This window comes from Sander lucioperca, chromosome 9, assembly GCF_008315115.2.
Source record: "Sander lucioperca isolate FBNREF2018 chromosome 9, SLUC_FBN_1.2, whole genome shotgun sequence".
Lineage (NCBI taxonomy): Eukaryota > Metazoa > Chordata > Actinopteri > Perciformes > Percidae > Sander > Sander lucioperca.
The window spans coordinates 14,024,793-14,039,582 of record NC_050181.1 but is presented as its reverse complement, the minus strand read 5'-3'; the positions used below and the strand labels follow the sequence as shown (position 1 = coordinate 14,039,582).

The 14,790-nt window shown below is 39.5% G+C and overlaps 1 protein-coding gene and 1 long non-coding RNA gene across 5 annotated transcripts in view; one reads left to right on the top strand and one right to left on the bottom strand.

The window, feature by feature from the left end:
- LOC116049938 (CD2-associated protein) overlaps positions 1 to 13,218 on the top strand; it is a 97,263-nt gene extending 84,045 nt beyond the window's left edge. For all 4 annotated transcript variants that reach the window (XM_036004940.1, XM_036004941.1, XM_031299983.2 and 1 more), the window contains 4 exons: positions 177 to 260; positions 5,722 to 5,942; positions 6,540 to 6,603; positions 11,845 to 13,218. In XM_036004940.1, coding sequence (XP_035860833.1) covers positions 177 to 260; positions 5,722 to 5,942; positions 6,540 to 6,603; positions 11,845 to 11,886 — 411 coding nt within the window. In that variant the 3' untranslated portion in view covers positions 11,887 to 13,218. The remainder of the gene's footprint in view (positions 1 to 176; positions 261 to 5,721; positions 5,943 to 6,539; positions 6,604 to 11,844) is intronic.
- Positions 13,219 to 13,335: 117 nt separating this feature from the next.
- LOC118495797 lies at positions 13,336 to 14,239 on the bottom strand. Its single transcript, XR_004898234.1, has 2 exons — positions 14,155 to 14,239; positions 13,336 to 13,764 (listed from the first exon to the last, which is right to left on the bottom strand). It is a non-coding gene; the product is annotated as an uncharacterized LOC118495797 (long non-coding RNA).
- Between the last annotated feature and the right edge of the window lie 551 nt (positions 14,240 to 14,790).

Below are 14,790 nucleotides of genomic sequence, written 5' to 3'. Positions count from 1 at the left end.
ATGATTATCAATTTGTTATAATATATTTATTTAGTTGGCCTGTGAAGCACTTTGTGACTCTGTCTGTGATAAGTGCTATATAAAGAAACTTGACTTACTTACGTTTTTCAGGAAACTGTAAACGGAAAGTCAAATGAAATGTAAATCAAACGATAAATGAAACTCCTCCCTTGCAGCCCAACAAGGAAGTGAACGTGGAGAAATCCTTCAAGGTTGATGAAGAGGATGCTGCCAAACCAAAACTAACAGAAGCCAGAAAGGTAACTGAAAGCACCATCATTCAGCAATTCCATGAGATTTACAGTGCAAATGGCATAATATTCTCCAAATGAAAAACTCACTATAACTTCCCACACCCACTCGTCCCTCGTATCCCTCATTTGTTTAGTGTACTCAACAGTTACGTTACATATAATATGTCTAATATCAATTCTTATATCATTTTAATATTTTTTAGAAAACCCTGGCTCAAACACTGATCACTTATTTTCAACATCACGAAACACTGCACTGTGTTTAACCCTTTGAACTCTGCAATAGAAATGGTCCCAGAGTGCCTACATTGGTACATTTGCTTATTGTGATGTCATTTCTCGGAGTATCTTCAAATGCTTCATATCCCTAAAATCAGGACAACCTAGGCTAACAGGTTATGTAAGTCAATAAACCATAATAATTGATAAAAGTATTTACATTGCGTCAGAGATGGTAATAATGGAGATAAATACATAAAAAATAAACCAGAATAAAAAAGTAAAATCAAATAATAGTACAATTGTAATTAATAAATTACAAATAATAAAATAAAAACAAAATGGCTAGATTCCTATTGCATAACAAGCCACATAATCCTTATTACTCTACAGCAGTGGAATTAAATCCTCACCATTAACCCTTTGTTAGAAATGCATTAAACTTGGGATACAAGCATCAAAATGACAGAATAAAATAAATATATAGGTTGCAGCCATTTAACCTGAAAACTGGACCTAACCGGGTAGAATGGTAAACAAAAATGATTACATTACAGAAATGATAAAGCCATACCTGTATTGATCTAACAACTCAGCAGGGACCAGAAAGGATGCAAGGCAGCATTCAAACAAAAGAGAACACAAGAGAGCAAAATAAAGTGAAGATAAAAAAACTACTGTATTCCTAGCTTCACCATATTGGAAAGAAAAAATGAGTGTGAAGGAGCACAGTGGGATCTGCAACCAGGACAGCTTCGCTTGCAATAGGTGTTAGGAGAATAATATGGACAGTTACAATGGCTTTTCTCATTACAGTATTTTCCGACGTTCTATAGACCTAGCCACTAATTGATAAGTCACAATAATCTATTATTAAAGTAAATGTTGGTTGCAGGCCTAGAGCACTGTGGAGTTTGAGCAACGTACAGAGAAAATATATCAACAACATTAAAGACAGACAAGCCAGTTAATTGGCACCTTCCAGTGAAAGAGTTATCTGCAGTGTGTGTTTGTGACGGAAGTAAACATGGAGAGAAGGAAGGAGGGAGGGAGAGAAGGAAGGAGGGAGGGAGGGAGGCAGGCAAACAGACAGACAGACAGGCAGACAAAGAAACGGGAGGACCACCATCTGCTGTTTAGTCTTCCTGTTCAGCATTTCATTACTTGCCTTAGATGCTATCTAGTCTCGATTAGTCACTGTCAAACAAGAATAATTAGACCTCTGGCTGTTCAGCAGGGGGTACATATCATCAGACCACCCTGTTGTAAACACACACACACAGAGAAAGACAGACAGAGCAGTCAGAGTGAAACCTAGCTTGGAGCACTCTCAATCATGCATCTCAGACTTGTGGTGAAATTACACTGTGTGCCCTTCTCTGGTTCACCGTGGGGTCTCCTACCAGGACAGCTTTCTGTTAAGATAATAATATGGACAGTTACAATGAAATACTGTTAATACAGACGGATGACAACTTAGAGGAAATACATAAGTAAAGAAACATAACAATTGCAGATGCTTCCATAAAGGTGTATTGCGTGATTCATAAAGTAAATGTTTTAAAACAACAGTCACATATGTTGACAGAGTTACTGGTCACTGTAAGCATTCATCCTCTCCATTCTGGCTTTGAAGAGATCCCTTTATAGTGCAACTTCAATATAACAGATTGGGAACAAAACCCACAGTCCAGCTGAAGCTAATATGAAGCTCCAACACCCAGAGTTAGCCAAATATAAAATGAGTATCTTCTTCCCTCTATGTGCAGTTTTCTTGCCAGTGTTTTGTTTTAGTCACTGTTAAAATGTATCCCTTCACCATGGCCCAGCAAGAAAAACCCTGCCCAAAGAGAGAGGATTTTGTACTATAAACAGTAACTTTGGAAGATACACACTCAATTTGGCTAGTGCTAATAAACGCTTTGGCAGATCTTTGGAATTATGCACAGAACAAGCATGTGTTTTTTGTCCTTGTCTCACAATTTAGTATTGCTAGGAAGAGATTGCTTCATGGCCGGTATGAATAGGAGGAATTATTAAAGCAAGCCCTAACTCTTTCAATGTATGTATGGCGTGTGAGTGTATTAAAAGACTTGAAAACAGCCAAACCTAACCCTTAAAGGGTAATTCTTGCCAAAATGCAACTTAGGGTCTTTTTGTGAATGTACCCGAGTCAAACTTTCGTTTAAAAGCATAATTAGGACGGAAGCGTCACTTTTAAGATTTACCGTATTTTCGTTTTTCGGTCAAATGGCCTTTTGAATGGGAGTCCTAGGGGCACTTTTATGCTAGCCTCAAAATAGCTATTTTTAAAACACTAAGAAGACTTGTCACAACATGAAACTTTGCTCGAAGTATCACAGGGGCTCTACACATGAACGAAAGCATTGACAACATTGTTTGTGTACACAGAGTTTACTAAAAAGAAAGGTTTTGAGCAACTCACTCTAGCTGTTGTTCTTCCGGTTGCCATCTATCGAGCCAGTCAAAAATAGCCGAGGGAGGAGAGTAAAGATGGAAAGCTTAGTTCCATATAAATGCACGGATAATTGGTTTTTTTGTCGTTAGTAAAACACAATATTGACCTTGTAGTTGAAAAAGGAGCCTCATATAAGAATGACATTTCCTCCTATGGAGTCCGTTCATTCGCATTCGGAGATCGCCTATTTTGGACTGGGAAAATGGCGGATAGCGTAAACAACAACTGCTAACGTGAGTTGCTCAAAACCTTTCTTTTTAGTAAACTCTGTGTACACAAACAATGTTCTCAATGCTTTTGTTAAGGTGTAGAGCCCCTGGTGATACTTCTAGCAAAGTTTCATGTTGTGTCGAGCCTTCTTAGTGTTTTAAAAATAGCTATTTTGAGGCTAGCATAAAAGTGCCCCTAGGACTCCCATTCAAAAGGACATTTGACCGAAAAATGAGACTACGGTAAATCTTAAAAGTGACGCTTCCATCCTAAATATGCTTTTAAACGAAAGTTTGACTCGGGTACATTCACAAAAAGACCCTAGGTTGCATCAGAACTATGTGCAATGTTGATGTCCATTTATAAATTACGAGAATTGGATTATGATGATAAAAACGGCTACAAAGCCTGTAATGGCTGGCTCCGGAAAATTAAATAAAGTCATGTTAATTAAACCCCAACTTCATGTTATTTTCTTCACAGAGCAGCCATACACTCATCCATAAACTGCACGACAATTAACTGCAAGTCTTCACCAACTTTCTTGCCTGCTTTGTCAAATCAGAACACCTGAACTTTTTTTTTTTATCTGGAAATGTATGCAAATTAGCACATATTTAGCAAGATAAGGCATAATTTTCATATTTAAACATAATTTCAGAAAACTTGTTATACAAAATATATTTGTCTTAATGTCAACTGGGGAAGTTTTATGGTGATATCACTTAATGTATGTCCTTATTCAGTTGGGGTGTCTCCCCTTAACAGCAGTTGATTGGTGAAACAAGTTGTCGTTATTGTTATTACATTTTAAATAAATCATTTAAATTTGACCATATAGCCAATAATCAAGCCGTTCCTCAATCTGGAATTTTTTAATTCATTGTTATTTAAGATACATTAATACTTCAGTGGCACTTTTGATAAGGGTACGCATCTGTTGTTTTGCACAGTTTATAGCAAACAATTCAGTCATGTTTGCAGCTCATTCTGTTAAAAACAATTCCTGATAAAATCGTTTAAAAAAAAAAGTGACTTAGGAGTGGAAACACTGGAATAAACACTGAATAAGAAATGTTTTTGCTTAAGTAAATATTGTCCTGCTCCTTAATTGGCTTCTCAGAGTACACCAGAGTGCTACATTTTAAAGTTGATATTTCAAAGAAATCTTGTCCCGGGGGAGCATGCCCCCAGACCCTCCTAGAGGGTTCAGGTGTTTGTCACCTTTTTCACCTCTTAAGAGTTTGAAGGTATGAATGGATAAAATGCAGAATATATCGTCAATTGACAGTGCCAGTTGGAAAATGATGGAAATGATGGAAAAAGATGAATTGACATATTGCCCAACCCTAATAGCAACGCTGTCTGTTTTATTTTATTGTTGTACAGTAGCCTATATGCTCAGTTTGCAAAGTTTGTAAGGCTTTCATTCTGCTGACATTTTTCTGAGTCGCTTTGGTACATTTCTCGAATCATTCTTAACATTTGCAAACCAGTAAGTCGATTACTCAAAACTATTATTACAAACAGCACCACACAATGGATGACCTGCAAAAGCCTGTAACTTGCTCAAAATATCTAGTCCATTCCTCAAAAGTAAACCTTTATGTCAATGAACATGTCAGAATGTCAAGTCCTTGTGTCATTGTTCACGAAGAAGATGCTTAGTTTTGTCAAAACGCTTAGTGGTGTTGTCAATATACCATTGTTCTCTTTAGGTATTTTCTGATGTACACTATGGCTACATTTTTGATGACTGATTGAAAATGCACAAGGATGCACTTTTTCTGTATGGAATTCATACATGTTAACAGTACAAAGTCACACATTTCTTCATGTGAGATTAGGACTGCAAGAGATTGGACAGGATTCACGTTTATGCTTTTATTTTTGTTTTTTCAACAAATTAGTGTTGTTGCGATTCAGAAAGAAAAACACAAAACTCGAGTACGAGTACGAGTCTCCCCTTTACAGACGTGCTAATCCCATGTAGTGTTTGGCTACAATCATGCATCTTTTTGCACGCAGTATACATTTCTTATTTCCGCCTGTTCTAAAATGGTCTATTCAACAATGACTGCATATTGGGAGTCCCTCAACAGTCTTTGAATTGCATAAATTGGGTAAGCATTAAAAGCTGAGACTCTCGTTGATTCAGCCTATTTTTTTCATGTGTGATGTTAGTCCCCATACTAGCCATTTCATTGTAGTGCGACCATTTTTGGAAAACTTGTGTCGCTGTAGAAAAAGGCCAACAATCACAGCCTCATGAATCTTGACAAATGCAAACTCGATACCCAGGGCATTGAACGGGTGAATGGCTTTAGGTATATACCATCTCTGCACCACGCAAGGGGAAATTAACAATTTTCACATTCTCATTTTTTTAGTACAGTTGCACACATATTAAACACTGAATGCAACTGCTTTGGGGTCAAATCTCAATGTAAATTGTTATTGTAACTGAAATATCCCTAATTGAATCAATTGGAAAACAAATTGAGTCAGGACCTTGTGAATCGATTCATTTTTCTCCCTATTTTATTTTTTTCTTCACAGCCTTCCACAAACACGTTATCCCAGTCACCGTCGCTCCCTAGGCCCGCCACGGCCAGCTCTGAGGCCAAGCCGAGCCCTGCAGCAGCCCCAAGCTCAGACAGCGCGTCGCAGGGCAGCAGGGCCCGGCTGGAGCCCGAAGAGCCGAACTCGGAGCTGGACGAGCTGAAGAGCCAGATGAAGGATCTGCTGCTGTCTGTGGAGCTGCTCAAGGCCCAGCAAATGTAAGAAACCTCAATGGGGATAAGAACACGGTCTGGATACGACAGCTTGAGAAGCATAAATGGAAAATTGTGTCACTCAAGGATCCATGCTTGTAGAAATCTTCTGATACACTTCCATCAACACTCCAGTCACGCTGAATTACTAATAGTTTAAAATTCTGTCCAGCATTTACTTTACCTACAGCAATTTTCCAACCATCAGTTCCCTATATGTGAAGTTGATTACTTAATACTATTCATTATATATCATATTGTTATGTGCACACAGGTCGGACTGTCACTTTACATATTACGCTTCTGGCTGTTTTTAAAGAATGAAAACCCGCTATTTGGCTCATTAGAAACGCGTATGTAATGTGGGTCATTAACCATAAAGTCAGTGATTTTAGATGGAGTGCTTCATGATGATGCTTAGACTTGCGCTGACGTTGGGTTTTGTTAATGGAACTTTATTTTAATTTAAAATGAAAACATTTATGTTATGACTTGAACCTATTTTTTAATCTCCAAAGAACTCATGGTAGTTAGATCAAAAGCATGAACCTTTCATATATGCCGCAGAACTAAACATGCTAATGTGTGTGTGCGTGTTTCCAGGAAAGAGATATCGGAGCTACGAGGAGAGCTGGATGAGGAAAGACTGAAGCGTGTTGCTCTGCAGGTAACATTGATCCACACAGCAAAACATGCTGGGCTGTCTACATTCATTACGCTCATCTGTTTGGCCAAATATTGATGCAGACCAGAGCAAGCACACATTTAACACAATGCAATTATATCTAATTTCTAGCAGGGGGCAACTCCACTGGTTGCAAAAAGTCAGTTTCTATAAAAGTCTATGGGAAGATGACCCTCCTTCTCACTTGATTTATTACCTCAGTTAATATTTTCATATTGAGTTTATGATCTCAATCGCTACTTTCAAGTCTTCGTCCGTACAGCATGATGTTCATTTTGTGAATTATGGTCCCATTTATTTTAAAATTGTCGTTAAATCAAGGGATGCTTTAGGGCGTGGCTACATGCCGACCTGTCAGGTCCCCGTGAACATTAAAAAAAAGCCGTGAATTTGTTTTTGGGTGTGGTCTGTGTTTTCATCTCAAACTTTGTCCCACTCACTGTGTGTTTTTAACTTCATCTCAGTGAATAGATAGCCGAAGTCACGCCCCTTCCGGTGGACCTCATGGGACCTTAATTCGGAAAAAATATGAACGAGAGATAATAATTATTTTTTGATCCATGTTGAATTGAGCCATGGTTTACAAATATGATGTTTGTCAATTTAAAAGATAATTTTTCAACCGAAGAAAGTCTCGAATTAGCCGTAGGTTTGTCATATGACCACTTAGTTTTGTGTGAAACCGCTCAGTGAACTACATCTCTCATCTCACACTATTTATGACAGCTAGCTTGATGCTCAACTTGCTCGCTAGCTAGCTAGCTTAGCTCTGTTCCACAACACATGTAATGTCTCTAAACTGATGTGTTTTATCCAGTGAAGTGTTTTCAGCAGATAAGCAAAAGAACAAGCAACATCTGCTGCTCATTTGAGTAACGTTACATCCCCGGTACGATACACAGAGACATCGTAGCTTCAGCGAGACGTCATCCATGCGACATTAAAGTGTGTAGTCTTTCTAATTATGTATTTTCACAGTCTTATATTTCAACAGTTTAAAAATAAACTGAGACTTTCTTCGGTTGAAAAAGTATCTTCTAAATTGACGAACATCATATTTGTAATCCATGGCTCAATTCAAACGGGATAAAAAAATAATTATTATCTCTCCATTGACCCTCGTTCATATTTTTTAGAAAGATAGGTCCCATTGGCCAGAAGTAGAAGGGCGTGACTTTGGCTCTCTATTGGAACATTTTGGTCGCCTAAAAATCAGGGTTTAGTACCCGGATATCAGTGTTTACCCGCCGGGAGATCTCCACTGGATGACTCGCTTCAGAAGGGTTAAAAATCTGCAACTTTCCCTCTTTAGCATTAAGCTTAGCGCAGCACAATTGCAGCCATGAACAACAATGGCTTGGGTGCTTCATCCTCCCCAGCAGTCCACAAACCAATGGGTGACAACTTCACTGATGCTGCGTCCACTATTTTTTCTGTCTTTGGCACGCGTGCGCGTGTTATGAAACAACAATTGCATGTCTTGATTGAAAAATAAATTGGAGTTCGGATCTACCCATGTAGTGTACCAGTAGTGAAACGACATACCTGAAGACAGTTTTGTTGTAGTAAAACTGTTATTTTCAGTAATAATTTTACACCTAAAATAACCATTTTAAAGTGTTTACAGCTGTTGAAAAAAATGGAAATGGAGATAAACCTCCAGCCATTGTTTTTCTTTAAGCCAGGTCAGCTACTTCTGTTAGTCACATAGCTGCCATCGTGCTCACCTGAGTGGTCACTCGAGAATCTCCCTCGCTGCAGTGAACACATTCAGCTTCCTTGACCTCTGCTGTCACCCAGCATCAGGGGTCTGACAATTACATTCTTCTGGTGGAACCGAGGAGTACACGGCCCAGCCCCTCTCAGCATGGCACTAATATAAATTACATCACAGGAAGAGTGAATCCCTGCTGAGAGCCCCAGGCGTTCACGGTCCACACACCCACAGAAACATAAATGCAGATTTATTTTACCCCCTACTGTCAACTTCTACTTCCACAGATCTGTAGAAAGATATATGCAAACCAGGGAAAGCAAAGGATAATGAATGTTTTTTTTTAGAGATTGCCATCATTATTATCGCTCAAGACTTTGACACTTTGATCTTGGCTAAAATTTCAATATTTTTGTAGTATCAGTGGTTGTAGTACAAGTAATAATTAAGTAGTAATTATAGCTGATGGTCGGGGCCGAGCATGTTGAGCAGGAAAAGAAAAAGGCGGTGGATGGAAAAGAGGAGAAAAAGGCAAATAAACAATATAACAGCAGAAATGCCAAACGGAGACATTCTTGCTCATCCGTTGAGTAAGCCCATAGAACAGGGCTACTGTTTAAGTGAGATAGATAGATAGATAGATAGATAGATTGCTGAGAACGATCGATCGATCGATCGATCCCAAAAATGGGAAATTACAGTGGGTTGGTGAGTGGTGCGTTGGGGATTTTAACTCCTAACCTCTCAATCTGAAGACCAGTATCAACCTTGTTGAGCTACAGCTCCTCTAAGAAACCTGTGTCCCCAATCCGCAAAGCATAGTGCCAGAGTTCACAGTGGCATGTTAAGCTAGGACACAAACTAATGAGCTGATCATTTCAGACAGGTGTGTTGATGCTGATACATATCTAGAATTTGCAGGGAAGGTGTGCACAGCACAATGGCTGACTAAGTTTAAAAGATGGCCAACTTGAATCAAGCGAGGCTTGAACTCCCAACCTTTGGGTCTGAAGGCAAGTGCTGATCTCAGTGAGCTATTGGCCAGGTGATGTCACTTCCACTTCACAACATTGAATAGAAAATGTACAGGACTGCATAAAAATGCAGGATTTTCATATACTGACAAAAAATAATTTATCATTAGAAAATTCTGAGAATTTGTGTACTTCGTTAAGACAACATAGATATGCCCTGTAATTAATTTTCACAAAGATCAATAACTGACAAACTGATATTTAAAGATGCTCTATTTTGCATTGACTGCCATGGCATCCATGAGGACACAATTCAACTTTTTTTTTTTTTTTTTTTTAATTCCTTTTTTGAGATAAAATTCAGAAATTTTGCACACTAAATCTACAGTGACCTCAAAATGTTGTGAATGTTCTTCCATAAACAAAGATTTAGTTTTTAAGAAATTGCAGTATTTGTTTCCACCACTGTATGCAGTAAACGTTTTAATGCACTGTGGTCTCAATTTTCAATATATTAATTATCTGAATGGTAAATTTGTGGAGGACAGTCTCAAGTCAACTCAAGAACTGAACATCAACATCAGTATGAGAGAAAAACAAAGAAAACTAAAAAAAAATGTAAAAGTTCTCAGCAAAAACGAGAATTAAAAAAATATAATTGTTGAAAAAATTCTTAGTTCATAAAAAACAAAAAAAAAAACAAAGGTGTGATCAGGAGGGGAGTCCTGCAGCGAAGATGCTTCCCAGCAGCGTTCGTTCCTTCAGAGCGTTCCCCAAATTTGGTGTCCGTTGAAACAAAATTGTAGGAGGAGATTGGGAACATGGATTTCTTAGGAAGAAGAAAAAAAATACCGGTTTTAAAAAAAAAAAAAAAAAAAAAAAAAAAAAAAGGGTCCCCGCAGCTTTGCTGCTCGGCACCTAATTAAAGTTCCAAAGAACAAGAAGATGATTTGAATGATTGATTTATTGAGTTCTCTCTCTACCTTCCATAGACAGTCTTCTTCCGTTGGCTTGACGTGTACATTAAGTCTGCATACAACTGTCTTTCGTGTCAATATCTAGCATCAGTCAGTATAGTGAGAGATTTGGATCCTTGAACCCAGTGCAAGTTAACTACAGTTTATCTTGGTTTAGACTTGGCCGAACTTTGTCTTGATGTGATAAACTGGAGAGAGAGCTTTTCTTCTTCTGTCCATAATCTGTAGAGGATAAAGAATAGTTAGACATTTTGTCTGTTGAATATGAAGCTACAAGAAATGGTGGTTAACTTCGCATAAAAAAACAGAAACGAAGGAAGGCATCTAGACGGGCATTGTTCAAAAGTAAAAAAAAATTAAATAAAATACACCTACCAGGGCCTCTGAAGCTGACTGTTTGTTTAATCTGGATTTTCTTTTACCTTTAGACAGAGCCAGGCTAACCTTTCTCCTTGTTTCCAGCCTTCATGCTAAGCTAAGCTAACTGTTTGCCCAAGTTTACCGTAAAGACATGAGTCGCAATGATCTTCTCATCAACTCCCCTGCTAGACGAGCTAGTAACTAGGCTCCAGATGTATTCATGCCGTTTAATCTTAAGTTTCTTTTTTTAATGTAAACGGTCAATTGCTGATCAGCTCACGTTCTCCTCCAGCATGTGGCTTCATTACCATTCCAGTTCTCCTAATCCACGCAGCAAAAAATTCCCTTCCACAGCGGGAGACCTACACCATCGTGTTTCCCAGCAGGGATGATACTATAGATAGATAGATAGATAGATAGATAGATAGATAGATAGATAGATACTTTATTCATCACTGCAGGGAAATTTCAATTTCAATATTCAGCAGCTCACACATGAACCGACACATTTTCATACACAGCACAGAAATTCCATGAATTAAAATTCAAATGAAAATGCATACACAAGAGAGCAGCATAACTAAAACAGTGCAGCTATTGCACACAGCCCAGTTCCAATCTGATTGGGGGGAAGGGGAGGGCTAAACGTGCAGAAAGTTACTGCAAAGATCAAAAGATCTGAGATGTTGGCTTAATCATGGGCTCATCCTACTCGAGCAGATAAATAATGGAAGCCCTTATTCCACCTTAAGGGCTGGGTATCCTTTAAACATTTTCAAAACCAGTACCAGTATACTTTCTTTCTATACCAATTTATAAAACAAAAAGAAATTACAACATTACACATTAACTGCACAAATCTTTTTATTAATTTTGCAGCTCCTACTACATGAGTAACGTAGAGTTTTGCCTGCGTGTCTCTATGACGTTTTTAACGTTAGACAGCCAATCACAAACATTAGATCTCGGTAGAAGCATGCTGCGTGCCTATTGGCTCACTGACGCTGATGAGATTGACTCCTTATAGGTATTGAAACCGGGTATTGAATGACGAGGCATTTTTCGATACTTCAGAGGCAATTCGGTCGGTGCCTAAAAAGTATCGAAGTAGTACCCGGCCATAATTCCACCAGGGTCGGTCTACTTTTTTCAGCGTTATAATCTCCATACTGTGTGTTTTGTAATTGTGTCCTCGCAGATGGAGATAGAAAAACTGAAGCGGACCATCCACTCGACGTGAAGCCCACGCTCTAATCAACAGCAGGCCTCGTAGTCGGCTGCTGGGCTGTCGACCAACCGGCGGTGACGGACGGATCGCTGAACGGACGGAGAGAGGGTGGGCGAACCAACTCGAGCACAATCCTTTTTCAGTGATCTACGGGGGGGGGGGGAACTCTCCCCATATTTGTAAGATTTACATTTTGCACATATAAAAGAAAATTCAAGCTAGATGTAATTACGTTACAAATGTATATGTTTCTCTTTTTTTCTTTTCGTTTTTTCTTTCGCCAACACACAAAAGAAAACAAAAAAAAAAAAAAAAAAAAAAAAAAAAAACGGAGGCCTTACTTCAAACTACTGCGCTGGACTTTTGCTCTCTGCCACTCCCACTCTCTCCCTGTCACTCCAGAGTTCCTTGAACCCCTCAGGGAGGAGGTCCGCTCTCAGTACTACTGACTTTGTATAAAGCCGGGGACGCTTGTTTTCCTCTCCTAACTCTTTTTTTCTCATATTTTTTTATGATGCACAAATAGTTGATTTTAAAAAAAAAAAAAAAAGAAAATGTTTGATTTCAGTTAACATCTTTTTTTGATCCTCATAGCAAATGATTTTTTTTCTTTCCTACACTTCAGAGAGAGCTCTGCTTCTATCTGTCTTTTATGTGGTTTCTAGCATTCCTATCCAGGGTATCACTACTGTGCCTGTTTAAAAACAAAATGATATTAAGTGTTTGTATTGGGAGCTTACATATATACCACGATGGTGTCTGGAAATTTTGCAGCATGATATTGTATATCTATATTTTTTAAGTCTACTGACATGCCTATTATATAGAGAGGGCCTCTCCTATGCTGGTCTCTTCTATTTTTGTCAAATTGTTTCACTCGCTGTGAATGTTTTTAGAACTTTAGACAGAGTAACACCGAGATTCCACCAGGCGCAACTATTAAATGAGAAGGCTTGTGATTCCACCAGCTGCGTCCCAGAAGCGGCTCTCCGCTCCGCGAAAAACACGCGCCAGGTCGTTCCAACAGGCCGGGCAGGTAGTGGAAAGATAGAGCATCCAGTACAATTTCAAAATAAACACAGTGTGAAGGCTCCCGATCATATATCACATCACTGCACTATTCCAACAACTAAAACACAGATGAAAGAATATCTAGGAAAAATGACCAAAACAACTAAATCTGCGAGTCGGGCAGGCAAAACGCTCAGCTTCCGAGACCCTCCCGGTGTGGTAGGTGTTGGCGATACGACGGAACGGCGCAGCCGGAACGCGGCACATCCGCGCCTGGTGGAATCCCGGGGTGTTACAGTCTGCAGGTAATGCAGAGTCCACATGCAAAAAAAATAAAATAAAAAACCTCTAAAGAGAAAGAAAAGAGAGAATCCACTCTTCCATTATCAAGGTTGATAACCAATGCATATTTATCGCTTTGATCATCTCTGCGACCTGTTTTTCATCTGGCCATCATCCCTGTAATCTCTCACGGCCCGTTCTACCTCGGACTCCACTTCATCCCATCCCTCTTTGATTCAAAGTCAGTCATTAGATCTGAGAGGAGCCTTGTCTTGCTGCTCTGTAAGGTGTTATGCATGAGCATGCACAGCACACCGGTCCTTATTGTACATGGGAGTCTTCTAGTCTCCATCTCTTCCCACATTCCGAGTACGCAACTAAAGCTAACTGGAAGCAGAGAGCAGCAATAATAATGAAATAAACTCACATTCTCCTTATCCTAACTCTCTTCGATGAGCAAAGAGTTTAAAGCCCCTGTGTGTAGAATTCTTATGTGATTATATATTCCTTGAAACGATTCTCTCGGTGGAAGTTTTTGTCAAGACAATCCCAGTGAAACTTGGTGCAATCTGTGTCTGCCCGTGTCTTTTTAGCCACCTAGCGCAATAACTGTAGAGATAGCAATCGCTATCCGTCTGTCAGTTGATTGGTCAGTCCACCACTTTGGTCCACACTGGAATAGGTGGATAGATATTGTATGGGTTACAAAGAAATTTGGTAGACATTTATGGTCCAGGGAATGAATCCTCAGGATGTTGGTGGTCTCCTGATTGTGTGTGTGTGTGTGTGTGTGTGTGTGTGTGTGTGTGTGTGTGTGTGTGTGTGTGTGTGTGTGTGTGTGTGTGTGTGTGTGTGTGTGTGTGTGTGTGTGTGAGAGAGAGAGAGACACCACCAAGAGTTCTCACTTATCCAGTGAAATATCCCAATATCTAGACAATCCCAGTGAAACGTAGTGCAATCTGTGTCTGCCCGTGTCTTTTTAGCCACCTAGCGCAATAACTCTAGAGATAGCAATCGCTATCCGTCTGTCAGTTGATTGGTCAGTCCACCACTTTGGTCCAGACTGGAATAGCTGGATAGATATTGTATGGGTTACAAAGAAATTTGGTAGACATTTATAGTCCAGGGAATGAATCCTCAGGATGTTGGTGGTCCCCTGAGTGTGTATGTGTGTATGTGTGTATGTGTGTGTGTGTGTGTGTGTGTGTGTGTGTGCGACACCACCAAGAGTTCTCACTTATCCAGTGAAATATACCAATATCTAACAGATGCATTGGCCCAAAATGTATTGCTATCAGATGATGTATCCTTATAACTTTAGTGACTCTCTGACTTGTCATCCAATGCCAACATCAGGATAACATGCTAGAATGACTTAACGCCAGGCTGGAAAAGTCTGACCACACTCAGCTGGGTGGAGTCCCAGTGTACTGACACACGTCTACATCACTGCAGCATGGCAAGAGGATCAGCACGAACAAGTCTCTTATCTGTCCAATACTTTAACAACCTGTTCTCACTCCCAAATGGTAAAATACGGACGCTTCGGCAGTGGCTCTCGACATCAGATACGACGCAAAAAGCACCCTTCAGTGTGTGTGTGTAGAACGCACCGGGCAGAGC